At 41.3% G+C, this 22,353-nt stretch overlaps 1 protein-coding gene across 1 annotated transcript in view; it reads right to left on the bottom strand.

Moving 5' to 3' along the window:
- Positions 1-22,353, bottom strand: part of TRPC5 (transient receptor potential cation channel subfamily C member 5) — a 298,874-nt gene that overhangs the window by 168,014 nt on the left and 108,507 nt on the right. The window contains exon 2 of the mRNA XM_023203039.1: positions 15,240-15,638. Within this exon, the coding sequence (XP_023058807.1) occupies positions 15,240-15,617 (378 nt within the window). The 5' untranslated portion in view covers positions 15,618-15,638. The remainder of the gene's footprint in view (positions 1-15,239; positions 15,639-22,353) is intronic.

The following is a 22,353-nucleotide window of genomic DNA, read 5'->3' as shown; positions in this document are numbered from 1 at the left end:
GTGTGTGATGTTCCCCTTAATTTTTAATTTTATTGGTACATAGTAAGTCTATATATTTGTGGGGTACAGGAGATATATTGATACAAGCATACGATGCATAATAATCACATCAGGATAAATGGGGTATACACCACCTAAAGCGTTTTCATTCCTTGGTGTTACAGACATTCCAATTATACCATTTTAGTTATTTTTAAAATGTACGGTAAAATATTGTTGTTTGTAATCACCCTGCTGTGCTAATACTAGCTCTTCTTCATTCTATCTAACTGTATCTTTGCACCCATTAACCATATCCACTTCCCCCACCCCAACTACTATTCTTCCCAGCCTCTGGTAACCATCATTCTGGTCTCTATCTCCATGAATTCAATCGTTTCAACTTTTAACTCCCCCAAATGAGTGAGAACATGAGAAGTTTGTCTTTCTGTACCTGGCTTAATTCACTTAACATAATGTCCTCCAGCTCTATCCAGGTAGTTGCAAGTGACCGGACCTCATCTTTTTTATGGCTGAATAGTACTATATTGCGTATATGCAGCACATTTTCTTTATCCATTCATCTGTTGATTGACAAGTAGGTTGCTTCCAAATCCTGGCTATTGTGAATAGTGCTGCAATAAATAGGGGAGTGAAGATATTTCTTCAATGTAGTAATTTCCTTTCTTTTGGGTATATACCTAGCAGTGAGAATCCTGGATCATATAGTAGTTCTATTTTTAGTTTTTTCAGGACACTCCAACCTGTTCTCTATAGTGTTTGTACTAATTTACATTCCCACCAACAGTGTACAAGGGTTCCCTTTTCTCCACATCCTCACTAGCATTTCTTATTGCCTTTTGGATAAAAGCCATTTTAACTAAGATGAGATGATAACTCATTGTAGTTTTGATTTTCATTTCTCTAATGATCAGTGATGTTGAGCACTTTTCATATCCCTGTTTGCCATTTGTATGTGTTCTTTTGAGAAGTGTCTTTGCAGATCTTTTGCCTATTTGATAGAGTAATAGATTTTTTTTCCTATAGAGTTGTTTATACTCCTTATATGTTCTGGTTATTAATCCATTGCCAGATGAATAGCATGAAAATATTTTCTCTCATTCTGTAGGCTGCCTCTTCACTTTGTAGATTGTTTCCTTTGCTATGCAGAAGCTTTTTAACATCATGTGATCGAATTTGTCTATTTTTGTTTTAGTTCCCTGTGTTTGAGGGGTATTATTCGAGAAATCTTTGCCCAGACCAATGTCTTGAAGAGTTTTCCCAATGTTTTTTCATGGTAATTTCATAGTTTGAGGTCTGAGATGTAAGACTTTATTTCATTTTGATTTGATTTTTGTATGTGGCAAGAGATATGAGTCTACTTTCACTCTTCTGCAGGTGGATATCCAGTTATCTCAGTGCCATTTATTGAAGAGACTGTCCTTTTCCCAATGTACGTTTTTGGCATCTTTGTTGAAAATGAGTTTGTTGTAGTTATATGGGTTTATTTCTGGGTTCTCTATTCTGTTCCACTGGTCTATGTCTGTTTTTATGCCAGTACCATGCTGTTTTGGTTACTATAGCTCTGTAGTATGATTTGAAGTCAGGTAGTGTGATTCCTCCAGTTTTGCTCCTTTTGCTCAGGATGGCTTTGGCTATTTTGGGTCTTTTGTGGTTCTAAACATATTTTAGGATTGTTTTTCCTATTTTTGTGAAGAATGCCATTGGTATTTGCATTTAATATGGAGATTGCATTGGGTAGTATGTACATTTTTGCAATATTGATTCTTCTAATCTATGAACATGGAGTATATTTCTATTTTTTGTGTCCTCTTCAATATATTGCATGAGTGTTTCATAGTATAAATTGTAGAAGTCTTTCACTTCTTTGGTTAAATTTATTGCTAGGTATTTGATTTGTACCTATGGTAAATGAGATTACTTTCTTGATTTATTTTTCAGATTGTTTGCTGTTGACATACAGCAAGGTTACTGAATTTCGGATGTTGATTTGATTTTGTATCCTGCAACTTTACTGAATTTGTTTATCAGTTCTAATAGTTTTTTTTTTTATAGTCTTTAGGTTTTTCCAAATATAACATGTCACCTGCAAATAAGGATAATTTGACTTCTTCCTTTCCAATCTGGATGCCCTTTATTTTTTTCTCTTGTCTGATAGCTCTAGCTAGAACTTCTAGTACTATGTTGAATAGCAGTCATGAAAGTGGGCATCCTTGTCTTATTCTAGATCTTAGAGGAAAGGAAAAGATCATTCAGTATGATACTAGCTGTGGTCTGTTGTATGTGGCTTTTATTGTATTGAAATGTATTCCTTGCATATCCAGAGTTTTAGGGATTTTATCATGAATGGATGTTGAATGTTATCAAATGTTTCTTCAGCATCAATTGAAATAATCATATGGTTTCTGTCTTTCATTCTGTTGATATTATGTGTCACATTGATTGATTTTTATATGTTGAACCATCCTTGCATCTCTGGGATAAATCCTACTTGGCCATGATGAGTGACCTTTTAAATGTGTTGTTGAATTCAGTTTGCTAGTATTTTGTTGAGGATTTTTACATCAATCTTCCTCTGGAATATTGATTTGTAGTTTTCTTTTTTGATGGGTCTTTATCTGGCTTTGGTATCAGGGTAGTACAGGCCTTGGAATGAATTAGAAATATTCTCTCCTCCTCCATTTTTCAGAATACTTTGAGTAGGATTGGGATTAATTCTTCTTCAAATGTTTGGTCAAATTCAGCAGCGAAACCATCAGGTCCTGGGCTTGTCTTTCTTTGCTGGGAAATTTTTATTACAGCTTTGATCTCATTACTTGTTATTGATCTATTTAGGTTTAGATTTCTTCATGGTTCATTCTTGGTAAGTTGAATGCATCTAGAAATTTATTCATTTCTTCTAAATCTTTCCATTTAAATATAATTGCTCTTAGTAGACTGTAATGGTCTTTTAAATTTTTGAGGCATCAGTTGTAGTTTCTCCTTTTAAATCTCTGATTTTATTTATTTGTGCCTTCTCTCTTTTTGTCTTAGTCTATCTAAAAGTTTGTTGATTTTGATCTTTTCTGAAATCCAATTTTTCATTTCATTGATCTTTTCTATTTTTTGTTTCAATTTCATTTCGTTCTGCTCCAATCTTTATTATTTCTTCTACTAATTTTGTGTTTCGTTTGCTCTTGCTTTGGTAGTTCATTAAGATGCAACATTAGGTCATTTATTTGAAGTTTTTCTACTTTTTTGATATAAACTTATCCTCTTAGTAGTGCCTTCCTTGTATTCTATAAATTTTGGTGTGTTTTGTTTCCATTTTCATTTGTTTTAAAAAATTTAAAAAATTTCTTCTTAATTTCTATAGGTTCGTGTATCTCAAGATATGAGATATTATCCCACGATTCTTTCAGGAGCATATTGTTTACTTTCCATGTGTTTGTTTAGTTTCCAAAATACCTCTTGCTATTTATTTCTGGTTTATTCCATTGTGGTTGGAGAAGATGCAGAGTCTCTGTCCAGGCTGGAGTGCAGTGGGACGATCTGGACTTTTTGTACCAAATTATAAACAAAACCTAAGGCCATGTCAGGCAAGCATGAAGTCACGCACCCTGACACTTGAAGAATAAACTATGTTCCGGCCGGGCGCGATGGCTCACGCCTGTAATCCCAGCACTTTGGGAGGCCGAGGTGGGCTGATCACGAGGTCAGGAGATCAAGACCATCCTGGCTAACATGATGAAACCCCATCTCTACTAAAAATACAAAAACAATTAGCTGGGTGTGGTGGCGGGCGCCTGTAGTCCCAGCTACTAGGGAGCCTGAGGCAGGAGAATGGTGTGAATCCAGGAGGCGGAGCTTGAAGTCAGCCGAGATCGCACCACTGCTCTCCAGCCTGGGCGACAGAGCGAGACCACGCATAAAAAAAAAAAAAAAAAAAAAAAAAAGAGAATAAACTATGTTCCTACTATCATGAGGTTATTCTTTTTCTCTAGCAGCTAAACAAGCACTGGTCTTGAGATAAGCAATGTTAAAGCAAATTCAGTTTCACTGTATGCTAACTGGCCCCCAGCCACTCCTCTTTTGATTGGACAAAAGTTACTGATTTCAGTAACTTTTCCTGATAAAACGGGCATCAACCATGGACTGGTCCTGGCGGGTTTACAGAGGCTGCACACTTGAGTGCCTTGATGTCCCCGCTTCACCTTTTGACATACAGGACCTAACTGTAATACATTTACATGTTAAGTCTCCACCTTAAAATGAACATGAGTTGTATGTTGCATGCATGTTTCATCAATATGCACATGTCAGGACCACCTTCATATATATTCATATCACCTCTTATAACCTGTGAACTATGTATGTTTAGCTAATCCATTCAGCATAAAGCTCCTACTCCAACCCTTCCTTCAATGTGCCTGTCTCTGGTCTTTGCTGATGGTTATTCTTCCCAGCCTGTGATATGACCACTTTGCAGGCTCTAATCTGTAAAATAAATAGTCTCCTTTTCTAAATGTATAGATCTTGTGTGATTTTTAAGTTAACAGTAGGGAAAGACTTTTTCCTGAAGATGTGTCTTAGGGTGTTGATTTGGTGGCGTGCTTTGGCTTTGCTTCTGTATAAGCACAGTAAAGTAGTCTCTGTTTAATTTTTTCAGCTCTAATCAATATCAGTAGTGTCTGCAAGTGCCTCAGTACCCTAGGCTGTGGGTATTTGTAGAGGCGGTGGTGTGGCTTTGCTGGTAATGATGCTGCTGGGTAGGTCAGGGATGTGCAAAATGTGGCAGTTCCACCAGTCGTGGAAGTGGCTTCCCCACTGTGCAGGGTGGCTTGTTCCTTGAAATGCAGGGAACTGCATATACATAGGCTTGGATGTCAAAGTCACAGCTGCTCTACTGGGTCTAGGCTCCAAGCAACTGGGGTGTGGCATTGCAGCCACTTGTGTGAGTATGATGGAATAGCCGTGGGGCCTCAGAGAGGGGGAGATACGGTGGCTATTGGCCCCGGAGCAAGATGCATTCTAGCAGTGGCTCCAGTCTCAAGATAGTGCTGTGAAGGAGGGTACACCATGTGGGCTCCTCCTCTGAAACAACGCAGCTACATGGACTCCAGGCAGCTCCCTAAACTGGGCTCAGTGTCTGTGAGGACTGTGGGACTCTGCTGTAGCAAGGACTGCAGGTGTCAATGGCAGTAATGAGGGCTGCTGAGGATCTTCTGTTTATATTTTCCCCATGATGAGAAGCCCATGCTGTCTCTGAGCCAGTTATCAGCAAGAGAGACAGGGTCACGGAGGCAGGGTGCTTCAATTCCCTCTCTACACTGCCATTAGGAGATTCCCTGCTCCACAGGGAATATTCATCAGTCCCTTGCTATATTCTGGTGTTCTCCTTTAGACACTCTAGTTGAAGTGTAGTTGTTTCATTTTTGTTTTTGAACATTTTGTGGAGGGGATGAGTGTTAGGTGCCTCTAATCAGCCATCTATCTTGGTGATGTCACTCTGAGTATGGATTTCTTGAAAGCACTAACTGGATATTTCAATTTGATTGTGAGCCATATGATTAGTAATCAAAAATACTTAGAAAATTAAACAGAACTAAATAGAGCTAATCATTTGCTGAAACTCTGTCATCAATGAATTGTTCTTGATAGACACTACTTGTAGCTGCTGTATTTATTTGCAGCTCCATCGTAAATGGTAGCATTTCTGGTGATTCCTCAAAGGCAAAGTGGGGTAGTAGAAAGAGTAGCTTTGGGAACAGGAGGTATTTGTGTCAGTTCAGGCTCAGCTGAGTGACCTTGAACATGTCACTTCAGACCACATGATCTTGAAACTCTCTACAATTCCATTCTGTGAATGAAGTAAGCTATGTTTACTGAAAGTTAGCACAGATACATGAGAGTAGGTAACTCAGTTTTTCACTTTGGCCAGTATGATGCCATGCAGTCATTCCGTCCTTTTCTCTCAATTTAAACTAAATGATTTATTTTCTTGATTTGATTGACAAAATCCTTTGGTTTCACCTTTAAGTTTGACTTTGGAATGGGAATCAAAGCAAAAAACAGAATTATCATGATATCACATCATTAAACCTGTTTGTCATATAAGGAAACTGATGCTTCAACAAGGTGAATGACCTTCCCAAGGTCGTTCAGTCTGAATTATTAACCACTAACTATGTGCTAGCGGGTGCTTAATACATTTTTTTGAATGAATAAATGACATTAGCCAGTAGGTGATCTGAGCAGCATGGCTTCAACTAGTGGGAGTAGGAGTAATACTAGCTACCTTTTATTGAGTACTTACTAGATATCATGAACTCTTCTGAGTAATACGCATGTATTATTTCACTTGATTCTCACTGTAACACTATGAAATAGACTTCATTATCATTCCTAGTTACAGATGAAGAAATCGGGGTTTGGAGAGATTAAATTATTTGTCCAAGGAAACACATCTAATAAGTGGCTGACTTCAAAGCCTATGGTCTTTCTACCACTGCAGGTTATCTATAAATAGCAGGATGGCTTTTATAATTTTCTCCTTGAATTTCTGCTTTCCTATTAAGTATTTGAGATTTATAGGCTAGACATTTTATGTTCCTTCTCCATGATCCAGTCACCTTTTTCCAGGCCCTCTGTGTCCCCCTCCACACTGTGTAATCTCAGCCTGAGACAAAAAATCAGATAGGAGGAGGAGTAAATGAAGTGTCCTGTTGCTGATTTTCTATAATCTCAACATAAACACTTACCAGTGTTGTTGAGATTTAATCTCTCTAGCTCATCTGTGAGACCAATTTTAATTTTGAGCCATCTGCTACAGACAAATGAGTAATTATGGAAGAGCCCAGAGGGGCGGGCCATGGGGAGAAGGTTGGCTTAGCCTCTTTTCACCTGCTTGCATTGACGCAAGTGACCAAGAAAGAAAATTACTTGGGTGGGTTGTTGATACAGAGGCCAGAAACTCTACCTCCCTGTTGCTCAAATCTTTAGATTCTAGTGAAAAAGGAAGGATGACTTTGAGGTCATGCAGATTGCCTGGCAACAGACGGGAGAGCATTGCCATCAGGGCTAGGCAGAAGGAGGTAATCTTAGAACTAAGTTGGCTTGTTTACCAGCCTCTTCCTCTCACTCCACTGGTGGTGCCTTGTGAGGAGTACCATTTGCCAGCTGGTCTCTCCATACCATACGACATGCTAAGTCAAAAGGATGGAGTAAAGCTGAAAATAATAGTTATTGATCTCTGTGTAGCATTTTTCAAACCTTGTTTTCAAAAGACTTGGATGTATCTTAACCTTATTTCTTTCTCACAATAGGTTTCTGGATTAGGTAGGGCTAGGTATTGTTAGCTTCATTTTGCAGATGGTGAAGTTGAGCTACAGAAAGATTCTGTGACTTGCCCAAGGTCACACTGTTAGCTACAAGCTGGCTTGCACCATGAATGGTGCACCATGAATGGTGAATTAGAGTCTGTCACTCTGTCTTGTAGGCCAGTGGCTTTTAAGCTGTGCTCACTCCTCAGGGGCCAAGGAGGTGTGGGAGTAGAAGTGTGTGTGTGTGTGTGTGTGTGTGAGAGAGAGAGAGAGAGAGAGAGAGAAAATGAACAAGTGGTTTTGAAACCCAACCTGTACTTAAACTAGGGAAGCTCTGCTTGGGTCTGTTTTGCATCTGAGTGGGTTTTCATTTAATGAAATACTCTATTGCTGAAAATGTTTGAGAACCACTTGTTTAGACAAGTATTTCTCATAGAGAGTATAGCGGGTTGAACTGTGTCCCCCAAAAGATATGTTCAAGTCTTAACTCTTGGTACTTGTGGATGTGACCTTATTTGGAAGAAGGATCTTTGCAGACTTAATCAAGTTAAGATGAGGTCATCTTGGATTAGGGTGGGCACTAAATCGAATGACTGGTATCTTCATAATAAAAAGGAGAGGAAGATTTAGATACAGAGACACAGAAGAAAGCTACAGAGACGCAGAAGAAACATACAGAGGAGAACTCTGACAACAGAGGCAGAGATTGTAGTGACGCAGCTATAAGCCAAGGTACGCAGAGGATTATCAGCAACCACCAGAGACTAGCAGAGAGGCATGGAACAGATTCTCCCTCCAGAAGAAAATAATGCTGATACATTCTTATCAGACTTCTGACCTCTTGAGCTGTGAGAGAAGACATTTTTTGTTGTTTTAAGTGACCCAATTTGTGGTAAGTTATTATGGCAGCCCTAGGAAACAAATACAGAGAGGTACGTGGACCTCTTACCTAGAAACAGGTGGAGGCTCATTTGTTAAAATTCTGATTTCAGGCCTAAACTCCAAGATTCTGATTCCGTAGGTATGTAGTGGGGCTCAGAAATTTGCATTTTGACAAGTTTCTCATGTGCACAACAATTGATTTAGAGCTGGTTTTGAGCATGCACAGCCATGAGTCTCCTCTCTGAATTGCGGTTGGATTTGCTCTCCCTGATGACAGTGGTTTCCACAGTCAGTGGTTCAAAGGTAGCAAGCATAAGAGACCAGAAATAGTGGGCATTAGACCTGATGTTGTCTCAAGAATTTTGAATTCTGAGACCAATTTCAGATGATTTACCCAACAAAAATCACAAATTTCTCAGGTTGTCAAAATCTACCCCTAAGTAAACAGGCCACAGTGATTAGGGAGTGGGCCAAGAGGGTCAGATTTCTGGCATAGCAAGACCACAGAGTAACATATAATGTACACACACACAGACATACATAGGCACACACACCACTGTTTGGTGCAGAAAATTCTACCTGATAGAGTATCATCATCTTTTTAAAGAGTTCGTCTTATTAAAAATGAAGGTCTCCATATCAAAGTTGATCCTCTAAGTTACTGTCAGTCCCTTATGCCCGGCCCCTGACCTTTGTCTGAGATGATAGACTAAAAGAGGGGGAAGAGCACAAGAGTCTGGGATAAGGACAGAGCAGGCAGCTTCTTACTGCTAGCCTGGAGCTAAAGCCCTTGCCCAGTAAAGCCAAGGAAGGCAGTGGTTTATCTTCCCAAGAGTGATGGAGGTCAACTGTGCCCAATCTCCTGGAGAGAGAAGGGAGGGACTCAGTGAAAAAGAGCAGTTGTTTGAATTCCATGTGTGGGAGAAAGGCCTTCCTGAAAATGGACCTTGTCCACCTGGACCAAAGGTCCTTCAGAAGGTCTGTGTTTGCTCACATCCCTGATGGCTCCCAGGTAAACAAACTTTGTTTCTATCTCTCAGAAAGACAGGGCTCCAGTACTGTGACAGTTATAGTTACTGACATATGACTTATCACAGCGATTGTCAGAGCAATGGAAGAAAATGAAATTTAGCAGAGGCTCATGGTGGGGGTTAGAGGGAGAGAGGAGAAAGGGAGGAGAAGGCTGCTGAAGAGACTTGTGAATGGAGCTGCTAACTTTGTGGGTTTGTACATACAGTGTGATAGCTAAGTATGGACAGAGTAGGTCTTATATTGGGAATGTGTATGAAAGGGTCCTGATAAAAACCTGCCTGAGCCAAGTGGCTTTACCCAGGTTCCATAGGATTGACTTTCCACTGTCAGTGGGTTCATTCCTGTAAAGTTAAGTACTACCTTTCCCCAGGGAGGTCATGCCTTTGCTTGCACTTTAGTATAAGTTTGCCTAGTGTCTTTCTTCCTGACTGGCAGAGTCTCAGCATTCACTAGAGCATGAAGGAAAGATGGAGGAAATGAGGGCCATCAAATGAGAACTTGGCCCACTTTCCAAACTCAGGCAGAGCTGGCATTACTGGCCTCCTTCTTGGAACCTTCTCTGTGATCTCCTCATTCCCCAAACAGTAATGAAGTTAAATCAAGTTGAATATGAAAGTCCAGAGGGTCTTGTTCAATCAGCAAGTCATGTGCTTTTCTGGAAAACTCACTTAACTCTTTCATGTTCCTCAGCAAACATTTATATATCACCCATCATGTACTAGGCACTGGGTTAAGTACTGATGAGGGAAACATGGAAACCATTGAGCATTAGATTTTTGCCTCACATTTGAGAAGCAATCTAATTACAGAGATCAGACATTTACACAAGTAAGGCTAGCCAATAGTACAAAATGACATGTGAGTGGTGTCAAGTGAAGGGAAGAGCCAATGGGCTGCAGATTCTCAGAGGTGGGCAAGGTCATTATGGAGCAGGGTAGCTGGGTAAGCCTTAGTGTAGAATAGCACAGAATAGCACATTAAATCACCCAGGCACTTGGCAGGGCTCTGGGGAAATGGGGAATAAAGCGTATCAGTTGTAATGGGGATGGTGAGGTGGACTGAGTCAAGTCAGGAACATATTCATACCTCTCTGCTTTGCTAGTCATCCAAATCCTTCAGGCCCCTCCTTTCCAGAGGGCTGATATATCCTCCATTGATCTACTTTGTCTCAGAACTTCTGTGCAGGGAATCCTGACTTACTCAGACTGCTAGGGAAGTAGTGTGGCTTAGTGGTTAAGAGAGTGTGTTCGAGAGCTGGGATGCCTGGGTTTGAATGCTGGCTCTCACATTTACTAGCTGTGATCTTGGACAATTGACCTAATCATCCTGTGACTCAATTTTTCTTATTTATTTATTTATTTTGAGAGAGAGTGTCTCTCTGCCACCCAGGCTGGAGTACAGTGGCACAGTCTTGGCTCACTGCACCCTCCGTTTCCTCGGTTCAAGCGATCCTCCTGTCTTAGCCTCCTGAGTAGCTGGGATTATAGGCCTGCGCTACCACACCCAGCTAATTTTTGTATTTTAAGTAGAGACCAGGTTTCTCCCAGGCTGGTCTTGAACTCCTGAGCTCACGGGATCTGCCCACCTCGGGTGAATCCCAAAGTGCTGGGATTACAGGCATGAGCCACTGTAGCTGGCCTCAATTTTTCTTATGGTAAAATAGGGATGATAATACTGTCTACCTAATAGAGTTGCTAAGAGGTTTGAATGGGATAAGCCATGTCAGGTACTTAGCATAGTGTGGGTTGTATGTTACTCATTCATTAAGTAAACATTTATGAAGTGTCGGTGATGTACCAATAACTTTCCTAGTGATGTAATACAACAGTGAACAAGAGAGAGTCCTATTCTCTTGATACTGTGTTAAATGCTGATGGCGGAAGGGGATTCAGGCCCTTTACTCAAGGAACTTTTATTATAACATAGTGTCTTTGCTTTCTGCTCCATTTATTACAATTCTTAGTCTGTGAGTTATAATTAAGTTTATTTTCATTCTTTTGTGTTTAATTAGGCAAATATGAAAGCTATGAATTTCCTTTAAACTCAGCTTTGGCCGTATACCATTAGATTTTATGCTGAGTGTTTCTATTATTACTATTTCTAAGAAATTTGCAATTTTGGTTTTGTTATGTATTATTTCTACTTTTTGGAAAGTGTTGACGTATTCCAATTTCGATGATTCAGTATTTTTTTGTCCCTACTATGTGCCTAATTCTGTGTTCCTAAAGAAGAGAGATAGTGAAGAGAGACCTGTCTGACTTGAGGGGTGTTTAGAAGGGGCTAGGGGAATACAGGACTGGAAAGACCATTGCATGAGGGCATTGAGGTGCCAAGCTTCATGGATTGGTTTCTTTTCTAATGAGGAGACATTGTAGTTATTGAAAGTGTTGGGGGACAGAAAATAATTCCCCAAAATATGGCACTTAAGCATGCTGAGTGCTTTGAAAAATGGAAAGGCCGCTGGGCACGGTGACTCATGCCTGTAATCCTAGCACTTTGGGAGGCTGAGGTGGGCGGATTGCCTGAGCTCAGGAGTTCGAGACCAGCCTGGGCAACACAGTGAAACCCTGTCTCTACTAAAATAAAAAAAATTAGCTGGGCATGGAGGTGTGTGCCTCTAGTCCTAGCTACTTGGGAGGCTGAGGCAGGAGAATTGCTTGAACCCAGGATGTGGAGGTTGCAGTGAGCTGACATTGCGCCACTGCACTCTAGCTTGGGTGACAGAGTGAGACTCCATCTCCAAAAAAAAAAAAAAAAAAAAAAAAAAAGGAAACTGGAAAGGCTTCAAAAATAAGCCTCAAAACTGAGCTCTCTCTTTCTGACCTTTGTCCACCTCCCTGTCTCTCTGATCCTTTTTAAGGATATACCCTGAGGGACTCTGTAACTTCCTTATCTGAGTAAAGAAGCTTCTTTCCAAAAGAAATGCAGTCGTCTTAAGACTCCCTCCCTAGAAATCTAATCAAATAACCAAGAAAGATCAACCACGGAGAAGAGATGGGCAGTCATCACCATGACCCAATGGACTTTTCATGCATTTGTCTGAGGGCAGCTCCAAGAGATTACCTAGGGGACTTTATCTGCATAATAAGAAAACATAATGTGGGGAAAGGACACCCTTTTCAACAAATGGTGTTGGGATAATTGGCTAGCCACATGTAAGAGAATGAAACTGGATCCTCATCTCTCACCTTATACAAACATCAACTCGAGATGGATTAAGGATTTAAACCTAAGACCTGAAACTCTAAAAATTCTAGAAGATAACATTGGAAAAACCCTTCTAGATATTGGCTTAGGCAAGGATTTCATGACTAAGAACCCAAAAGCAAATGCAATAAAAACAAAGATCAATTGCTGGAACTTAATTAAGCTAAAGAGATTTTGCACAGCAAAAGGAACAGTCAGCAGAGTTAACAAAGAACTCACAGAGTGGGAAAAAAATCTTCACAATCTATACATCTGACAAAGGACTAATATCCAGAATCCACAATGAAAATCTCAAGCAAATCAACAACAACAACAAAAACAATCCCATCAAAAAGTGGGCTAAGGACATGAATAGACAATTCTCAGAAGAAGATATACAGATGGCCAACAAACATATGAAAAAATGCTCAACATCACTGATGATCAGGGAAATGCAAATCAAAACCACAGTGTGATACCACCTCACTCCTGCTAGAATGGCCATAATCAAAAAATTAAAAAAATATTAGATGTTGGTGTGGATGCAGTGAACAGGGAACACTTCTATGCTGCTGGTGTGAATGTAAACTAGTACAACCACTATGGAAAACAGTATGGAGATTCCTTAAAGAACTAAAAGTAGAACTATCATTTGATCCAGCAATCCCACTACTGGGTATCTACCCAGGGGAAAAGAAGTCATTATATGAAAAAGATACTTGCACACGCATGTTTATAGCAGAACAATTCACAATTGCAAAAACGTGGAACCAACCCAAATGCCCATCAATCAACTAGTGGGTAAAGAAACTGTGGCATATATATACAATGGAATACTACTTAGCCATAAAAAGTAATGAATTGGCCGGGCGCGGTGGCTCACGCCTGTAATCCCAGCACTTTGGGAGCCTGAGGAGTGTGGATCCCGAGGTCAGGAGCTCAAAACCATCCTGGCTAACACGGTGAAACCCTGTCTCTACTAAAAATAGAAAAAAATTAGCCGTGCATGGTGGCAGGCACCTGTAGTCCCAGCTTCTCGGGAGGCTGAGGCAGGAGAATGGCATCAACCCAGGAGGTGGAGCTTGCAGTGAGGCGAGATGGCACCACTGCACTCCAGCCTGGGTGACTGAGTGAGACTCTGTCTCAAAAAAAAAAAAAAAAAAAGGAATTAATTAATGGCATATGCAGCCACCTGGATGAGACTGGAGACCATTTTCCTAAGTGAAGTAATTCAGGAATGGAAAAACAAGCATCGTGTATTCTCACTCATAAGTGGGAGCTAAGCTATAAGGATGCAAAGGCATAAGAATGACACAATGGACTTTGGGGACTCGGGGGCAAGGGTGGGAAGGGGGAGAGGAATAAGAGACTACAAATAGGCTGTAGTATATACTGCTCAGGTGATGGGTGCACCAAAATCTCCCAAATTTCCACTAAAGAACTTACTCATGTAACCAAACACTACCTGCTCTGCAATAATCTATGGAAATTTAAGAAAAAAAAAGGCAGCATTAGTTCTTGTGCAGTTTCACCCCTCACTTTTCCTTAACTTCTTGGCACCATCCAGAGTCCAAAGATAATCATGTATATAGTAATGTTTGCCTCCCAGGTCCATACATTTCTCCCCTATGAAGAGAGTATTTATGTCTCAAACATCTGACATTTCTTTGAGCCTCAAACTTTGTGCATGGTTTCCATGTCCATATGCCTGTTAATAAATTTTGTATGCCCTTTTCTCCTATTCATCTGCCTATTGTAAGTTCATTTTCAGTCAACCTTTAGACAGCAGAAGGGAAGCTGCAAAAGGATGCACAGGAATGATAGGCTCATAATGCTATTTTAGGGAGAATAAGGCAGCATTATTGCTTGAGATTTGAGACAGGGGAACATGCTAGAGACAAGGAGATCAGTTAGAAGAGCTTTATATTAATCTAGGACAGCAGTTCTCAAACTTGATTGTATATGAGAATCTTCTGGAGGGCTTGTTGGGGCCCCATCCCAGTTTCTGATTCAGCAGGGCTGTGGTGGAGGCCTGAGAATTTGCACTTCTAACAAGTTCCCAGGTAATGCTGATGCTGCTAGTCAAGGGACCACACTTTAGGAACCACTCATCTAAGAGAGAGATGTTGAGAGCCAGAGCCAGACTGGTGAAAGATGAACTAGAGAGGAAAGAAATTATATGAAAGATATTTGGAAGGAAGGAACCACAGGACTCAGGGATTGAACATGGGGGCAAGGGAGACAGACAAATAATAGATGACTTCAGAGTATCAAACCTAGGTGCCTTGGAGGATATAAGAATCACAGAGGCAAAACCCCAAACATCTAGAGGTGGAATGCAGTCACTTGACAGGTACTGGGAAAATATACGAGGCCTTATTCCATAAGCATCTGCACCATGGCACTCAAGTTTAAAGGCCTCCTGTATTGTCTTCAGACAGAGGCTGATGAGAAGTAGAAAGCCCAGGTCTGTATTTTGTCTCTCCTTTTCTAGAATATAACCTTTGAGTAGAGGAGGAAACTGAAGATAGAAAGCAGGGTGTATGAAGGTTAGAAGGGGCTTGAATAGTCTGGAAACAAAGAACACATCATTGGGTTGCTAAGTACATTGAGTGAGTACTGAATGTATATGGGCAAACACTTATAAGGAAAAGGTAAATCAGTAAAACTCAGCATGGGCCACGCAGGGTAGCTCTGGATGCTACCTGAGATCACTGGTGCAATTTCTGAGACAGGGTTTCTCAATTCCAGACCACCTAACCTTCCCTAGTTTCAGGGCTTCTGACTTGGTGCCCTGTTGTGCCCGGTTATTTCCCAGCCTGTAAGAATTTCTCTTACCTGCTTCTCTCCACTGGGCCGCCTGTAGCTGAGCAGAAGCTCCACAGCGCCCACCACTTCCTTGCGTATGGCATAGAGCAATGCATCACCCACATACACACTGTGGTTCAGCAGTAGCTCCATGATCTCCAGGTTCTCATTCTCAATGGCAATGAGCAGGGCACTCCGGCCCAGGGGGTCCATGCAGTTGATGTTGACATTATAGTAGATCTCAGCCTCCTGAAGGGCCTGCTTCACAGTGGCATAGTCCCCCTTCTCCACAGCATTGAGGAAGGCCTTCTCCTCCGCAGAGAGCTCTGTCTCAGCCCTCACAATTTGCAGGGGGATGCGGTCTCTGTACGGTGAGTAGTTGACCTTTTTGTAGTACAGTTGGGCCATGGTTCATAGCAATTTAGAAAGCTGAGTGAGGAAACAGAGAAAGACCAAAAATATCCTTAGATACTTGGAGGTCTCAAGTGGCCAGTTATGGAGGCAGCCCTGCTAAGGGGTTAGAAAATCCTAAACTACTTCAATGACACAATCTTTTTTCCTCTCACAAAGAAGTATAACAGAAAAAGCCCAGTCTTTGGGGTCAGGAAGTCCTGGGCTTAAATCCTGGTTTTATGACTTACCAGTTCTGTGGTCTTAAATAAGTTACTCAAGCCCCCTGTGCTTTATTTATTATTACTAAGGTTATCAATCTTAATAATATTACTAGCAGTTATCATTTAGTGACTGCTTACTGTGTGCCAGGTCCTGTGCTACAGAATAATTCCTACCTCATAAAGCTATTGTGAGAGTTAAATAAGATATACATTATCAAAGCAACTGGCATAGGGTAAACCTCCTACGACATAGCATAAGCTAGTTCCCACCTTCCTTCTCTTTTGGTGCCTGAGAATACTCACGGTAACACTTCTGGTTAGTGATGCAAAGGTGGAAATCATCTTTGGCCAATTTCCTTCAGGCTCTAGGTCTCTGGTCCTATGCTAATTTTCAAGATTACATTTGCAACTGTCCCAGATGCACATCCTGGATTGAAATCCTATTTCAGTTCTAACTGCAACCCTGCTTCTTGCTGCTGCTCACTGGGGGAAGGGGTATTGACTCCAAGAGGCCAAAGTCAACTGCAAAAGATAAGCATGTACCCTCTGTGCCCTCTCATGATTTTTTCCTCTGCCGTTTCAAATGAACTAACAGATCTGAGAATCTGATGAAATTCTGATAACTGAATGGCCTATTTTATTTGTATCATACCTAAATCCAGGTTATATTTAATAGAGTTCATTTTAAAGTAAAAACGTACTTATTGAGCTCCTACAATGTGTTTAAACTTTCTCTGGGAGACGAAGGTAAAAAGACAGCCTTTGTCTTCAATCACATAGAATGAATCACAGTATAGAGCTCTTGCCTCATAGTTTACAGATAAAATTTATACACATTCCTCATTAACTCCCTGTAGTATCCCTTTGAGATGGGAATGATTATCCTCTCCAAGGGAGAAAATGAGGCTCAGATCTATTGGGTGTTGGCTCCACTTTTCCTCTCATCCCTGAGGCCTCCAGGCCCCTCTGGAGGCTGAGTTTGGATGGACCTATTCCGATTACTTAACTGTTTTTCCAGCTAAAGGACATGGAAATGTGATCAAGAGCCTCTTTTCTCACCTTCTGGTTGTAAGAAAAGATAAAGACATGAAGCTTCCACAAACATTTACCTCAGTCTTCCAGGTAATGAACATCTCTGCTTTGGCAGAGGGAGAGGCATATCTTATATCAAGTGGCATTTGCAGTTCACGTGCTTGTGACCTTCTGGGAAGTTAGTATTTGAAGGTGAGTGTTGCATCTTGCCCTGAGCAGGTCCAAATGACAAATTGCTCTCCACATCTAAATCCCAAGAGAACAGGGTGCTCTTTCACTGCCTCAAGAAGCACTGATACATTCTTTCACTACTTTCAAGTAAAGTGAAAGTAGTGACAGTGGCTAAAGGAAAGCAGCACTTATATTTGCCAATACACAGCACAAAACTTTAATGATACTAATTGTAGACTGCCTCCCTGCCTTTACCTTGTAAACAAACATGAGTTGGAGAGAGAAGGGATAGTGTGACCTCCTAAAGTGAGGATCAAAAACCCAATTAGCTTCTATTTATTTAATCAGTACAAACACACTGAGAGTATCTACTGTGTCTAGCACTCTGCTAGCCCCTGCTGGGGGACAGGAAACAACAGAACCCTGCTCATTGAAGGCCGGAGGTCTCACAGAAAGTTTCATAAAGATGGTAGCTCTTGGGCTAATCCTTGGAGGATGAATTAAAAATGAAAGTGTAGGGGCAGTCTAGGCACTGCCGAGTACAACAAGAAAGATGATGAGAATAGTTATGGCCTAGTTGGGTGATGGGTTGGGGGGAATGCGAGGGGTCTTACTTTTTCAACTTAATAGAATATAGGGATTAGAAGTGAGCTAACATTCCAAGGCAATAGCTCATAATCTTGGTATCCCCATCTGAAAAATGGTCTTGAACACTTGCTACCCATTTGCCATTTAAGAGGCTACCATGGAAGAAGAGGCTAGATGTCCTTTCAGATGGTGTCACTGGTGGTGTTATTGCTACAGGAAGTATTACTGCTACAGGAAGATCTGCAACTCCTTTAGTAAGGCACAGTTGTGGGGGAAGCAGAAGAATATTGCATCCCAGGGAAAGGTGAGAATGAAGGAAACTAAATTGGTGACCTATTATGTGCCAGGCACTATGCCAGAAGCTGGGGCAATAAAGTTATAAAAATAATCATTAGTTTTGAATATTTAACATGGCCCAGGCATGGTGCCAGGTACTAGAGTGGCACTATTACTACCACTACCTCTAATGGTAATCACAATGAAGGCAACAAACAGTACCATTCATTGAATTCTCACTATGTGCCAGATGCATGGGTTAAAGTAGTGAAGAGAGACAACAGTAAAATCATGGCAATTTGTAACTTGAGGCAAGTATAATTGGATGATATATAGTCAGTTCAAAGTCCAGTTTTAATTTTCATCTCCTGCAGTTGGAATTAGTCTGGTCTATGTAATTTTCCAGTGGTCTCTGTTATAAGAGGCCTTAATAGTATTCCTCTTTAGAAAAAATAATTCTACAAAGGTTTGCCTGAGATTGTACCATTAGAGTCACTCTTACTTTAAGGGACTACATTGCCAAAACTACCCCTGGATGAAATAATAAATCACATGGCTAAACATGAGTAATACATTAACATGAATTCCTTCATTAGGAACATTGCTGTGACTTTGGAATTAAAGCAATGTCTGGCTAAAAGAATGGGGGTGAAGTGATGGAGGGTAAAGGAGGGGTCTGGTATCCAGCCTTGGAAAGCTCTGTTAAGTAGTCATGCCCACCTCTATACTATGAATAGAGAATAATGCAAAAATGGGTTTCCTTCATTGTCTGTTGACATGCAGACTCATATAGCTGTCTAATGACTTGCCTAATTCTTTGCCCTTTTCCAATCCCCCCAGCTGCAGCCACTTGACCCTCACTCATAGGTTTAGCCTCAGCCTCACTCCAGGCTCAGAGGCCAATCCTTTCTCTGCGTGCTTGCTGTTAGGCCTACTGTGCCATCATTCTGAGAATAAGTAGCTAGTGATGGAGTTTCTAGTATCTTTTAAGAATGTATCATTTGGGGATCCACGCCAAGATGGCCAGATAGGAATAGCTCCAGCTTCCAGCTCCCAGCATGAGCAACACAGAAGACAGGTGATTTCTGTATTTCCAACTGAGGTACTAGGGTCTTCTCACTGGGGCGTGTTAGACAGTGGGGGCAGGACAGTGGATGCAGCCCAACGAGTGAGAGTCGAAGCAGGGTGAGGCATTGTCTCACCTGGGAAGCACAAGGGGGAAGGGAATTCCCTTTCCTAGCCAAGGGAAACTATGACACACAACACCTGGAAAATCGGGTCACTCCCACCCTAATACTGTGCTTTACCAAGGGTCTTAGCAAACGGCACACCAGATTACATCCCGTGCCTGGCGGACGGGCCCACGCACACGGAACCTCCCTCATTGCTAGCACAGCAGTCTGAGATCTAACTGCAAGGCAGCAGCAAGGCTGGGGGAGGGGCGCCCGCCATTGCTGAGGCTTAAGTAGCTAAACAAAGCAGCCGGGAAGCTCGAACTGGGTGGAGCCCACTGAATCTCAAGGAGACCTCCTTGCCTCTGTAGACTCCACCTCTGGGGACAGGGAATAGCCAAACAAAAGGCAGCAGAAACCTCTGCAGATGTAAATGTCCCTGTCTGACAGCTTTGAAGAGAGTAGAGGTGTTCCCAGCACAGGGTTTGAGATCTGAGAACGGACAGATTGTCTGCTCAAGTGGGTCCCTGACCCCTGAGTAGCCTAACTGGGAGACATCCCCGACTAGGGGCAGACTGACACCTCACACCTCACATGGCTGGGTACACTGCTGAGACGAAGCTTCCAGAGGAACGATTAGACAGCAACATTTACTGTTCAGCAATATTCACTCTTCTGCAACCTCCGCTGCTGATACCCAGGCAAATGGTTTGGAGTGGACCTCGAGCCAACTCCAACAGACATGCAGCTGAGGGTTCTGACTGTTAAAAGGAAAAATAACAAACAGAAAGGGCATCCACACCAAAACCCCATCTGTACGTCACCATCATCAAAGACCAAAGGTAGATAAAACCACAAAGATGGGGAAAAAGCAGTACAGAAAAGCTGGAAACTCTAAAAGTGAGAGCACCTCTCCCCCTCCAAAGGAACACAGCTCCTCATCAGCAATGGAACAAAGCTGGACAGAGAATGACTTTGATGAATTGAGAGAAGAAGACTTCAGACAATCAAACTTCTCTGAGGTAAAGGAGGAATTACAAACCCAGTGCAAAGAAACTAAAAACCTTGAAAAAAGATTGACAAATGGCTGCCTAGATTAACCAAGGCAGAGAAGTCCATAAACGACCTGATAGAGATGAAAACCATGACATGAGAACTATGTGACAAATGCACAAACTTCAGTAACTGACTCGATCAACTGGAAGAATGGGTATCAGTGATTGAAGATCAAATGAATGAAATGAAGCGAGAAGAGAAGTTTAGAGAAAAAAGAGTAAAAAGAAATGAACAAAGCCTCCAAGAAATAGGGGGCTATGTGAAAAGACCAAATGTACGTCTGATAGGTGTATCTGAAAGTGACGGGGAGAATGGAACCAAGTTGGAAAACACTCTGCAGGATATTATCCAGGAGAACTTCCCCAACTTAGCAAGGCAGGCCAACATTCAAATTCAGGAAATACAGAGAATGCCACAAAGATACTCCTTGAGAAGAGCAACTCAGCAACTCCAAGACACACAATTGTCAGATTCACCAAAGTTGAAATGAAGGTAAAATGTTAAGGGCAGCAAGAGAGAAAGGTCGGGTTACCCACAAAGGGAAGCCCATAAGACTAACAGCAGATCTCTCAACAGAAACTCTCCAAGCCAGAAGAGAGTGGGGGCCAATATTCAACATTCTGAAAGAAAAGAATTTTCAACCCAGAATTTCATTCCAGCCAAACTAAGCTTCGTAAGTGAAGGAGAAATAAAATCCTTTACAGACAAGCAAATGCTGAGAGATTTTGTCACCACCAGGCCTGCCCTACAAAAGCTCCTGGAGGAAACACTAAATATGGAAAGGAGCAACCGGTACCAGCCATTGCAAAAACATGCCAAAATGTAAAGACAATCCATGCTAGGAAGAAACTACATCAACTAATTAGCAAAATAACCAGCTAACATCATAATAACAAGATCAAGTTCACACATAACAATATTAACCTTAAATGTAAATGGGCTACATGCTTCAATTAAAAGACACAGGGTGGCAAATTGGAAAAAGAGTCAAGACACATCAATTTCCTGTATCCAGGAGACCCATTTCATGTGCAGCAGCACACATAGGCTCAAAATAAAGGGATGGAGGAAGATCTACCAAGCAAATGGAAAACAAAAAAAGGCAGAGGTTGCAATCCTAGTCTCTGATAAAACAGACTTTCAACCAACAAAGATCAAAAGAGACAAAGAAGGCCATTACATAATGGTAAAGGGATCAATTCAACAAGAAGAGCTAACTATCCTAAATATATATGCACCCAATACAGGAGCACCCAGACTCATAAAGCAAGTCCTTGGAGACTTACAAAGGGACTTAGACTCCCACACAATAATAATGGGAGACTTTAACACCCCACTGTCAACATTAGACAGATCAACGAGACAGAAAGTTAACAAGGATATCCAGGAATTGAACTCAACTCTGCATCAAGCAGACCTAATAGACATCTACAGAATTCTCCACCCCAAATGAACATAATATACATTCTTCTCAGCACCACATCGCACTTATTCCAAAATTGACCACATAGTTGGAAGTAAAGCACTCCTCAGCAAATGTAAAAGAACAGAAATTATAACAAATTGTCTCTCAGACCACAGTGCCATCAAACTAGAACTCAGGATTAAGAAACTCGGGAAGGGGAGCATCACACACCGGGGCCTATCATGGGGAGGGGGGAGGGGGGAGGGATTGCATTGGGAGTTAAACCTGATGTAAATGACGAGTTGATGGGTGCTGACGAGTTGATGGGTGCAGCACACCAACATGGCACAAGTATACATATGTAACAAATCTGCACGTTATGCACATGTGCCCTAGAACTTAAAGTATAATAATAATAAAAAAAATGAAAAAAAATAAAAAAGAAAATCAAAACCACTCAACTACATGGAAACCGAACAACCTGCTCCTGAATGACTACCGGGTACATAACGAAATGAAGGCAGAAATCAAGATGTTCTTTGAAACCAATGAGAACAGAGATACAACGTACCAGAATCTCTGGGACACATTTAAAGCAGTGTGTAGAGGGAAATTTATAGCACTAAATGCCTATAAGAGAAAGCAGGAAAGATCTAAAATGGACACCCTAACATCACAATTAAAAGAACTAGAGAGGCAAGAGCAAACACATTCAAAAGCTAGCAGAAGGCAAGAAATAATTAAGATCAGAGCAGAACTGGAGGAGATAGAGACACAAAAAAACCTTCAAAAAACCAATGAATCCAGGAGCTGGTTTGTTGAAAAGATCA

The sequence above is a fragment of the Piliocolobus tephrosceles genome, chromosome 12 (assembly GCF_002776525.5).
Source record: "Piliocolobus tephrosceles isolate RC106 chromosome 12, ASM277652v3, whole genome shotgun sequence".
NCBI lineage: Eukaryota > Metazoa > Chordata > Mammalia > Primates > Cercopithecidae > Piliocolobus > Piliocolobus tephrosceles.
The sequence above is the reverse complement of the archived record's forward strand: the minus strand, read 5'-3'. Positions and strand labels throughout refer to the sequence as shown.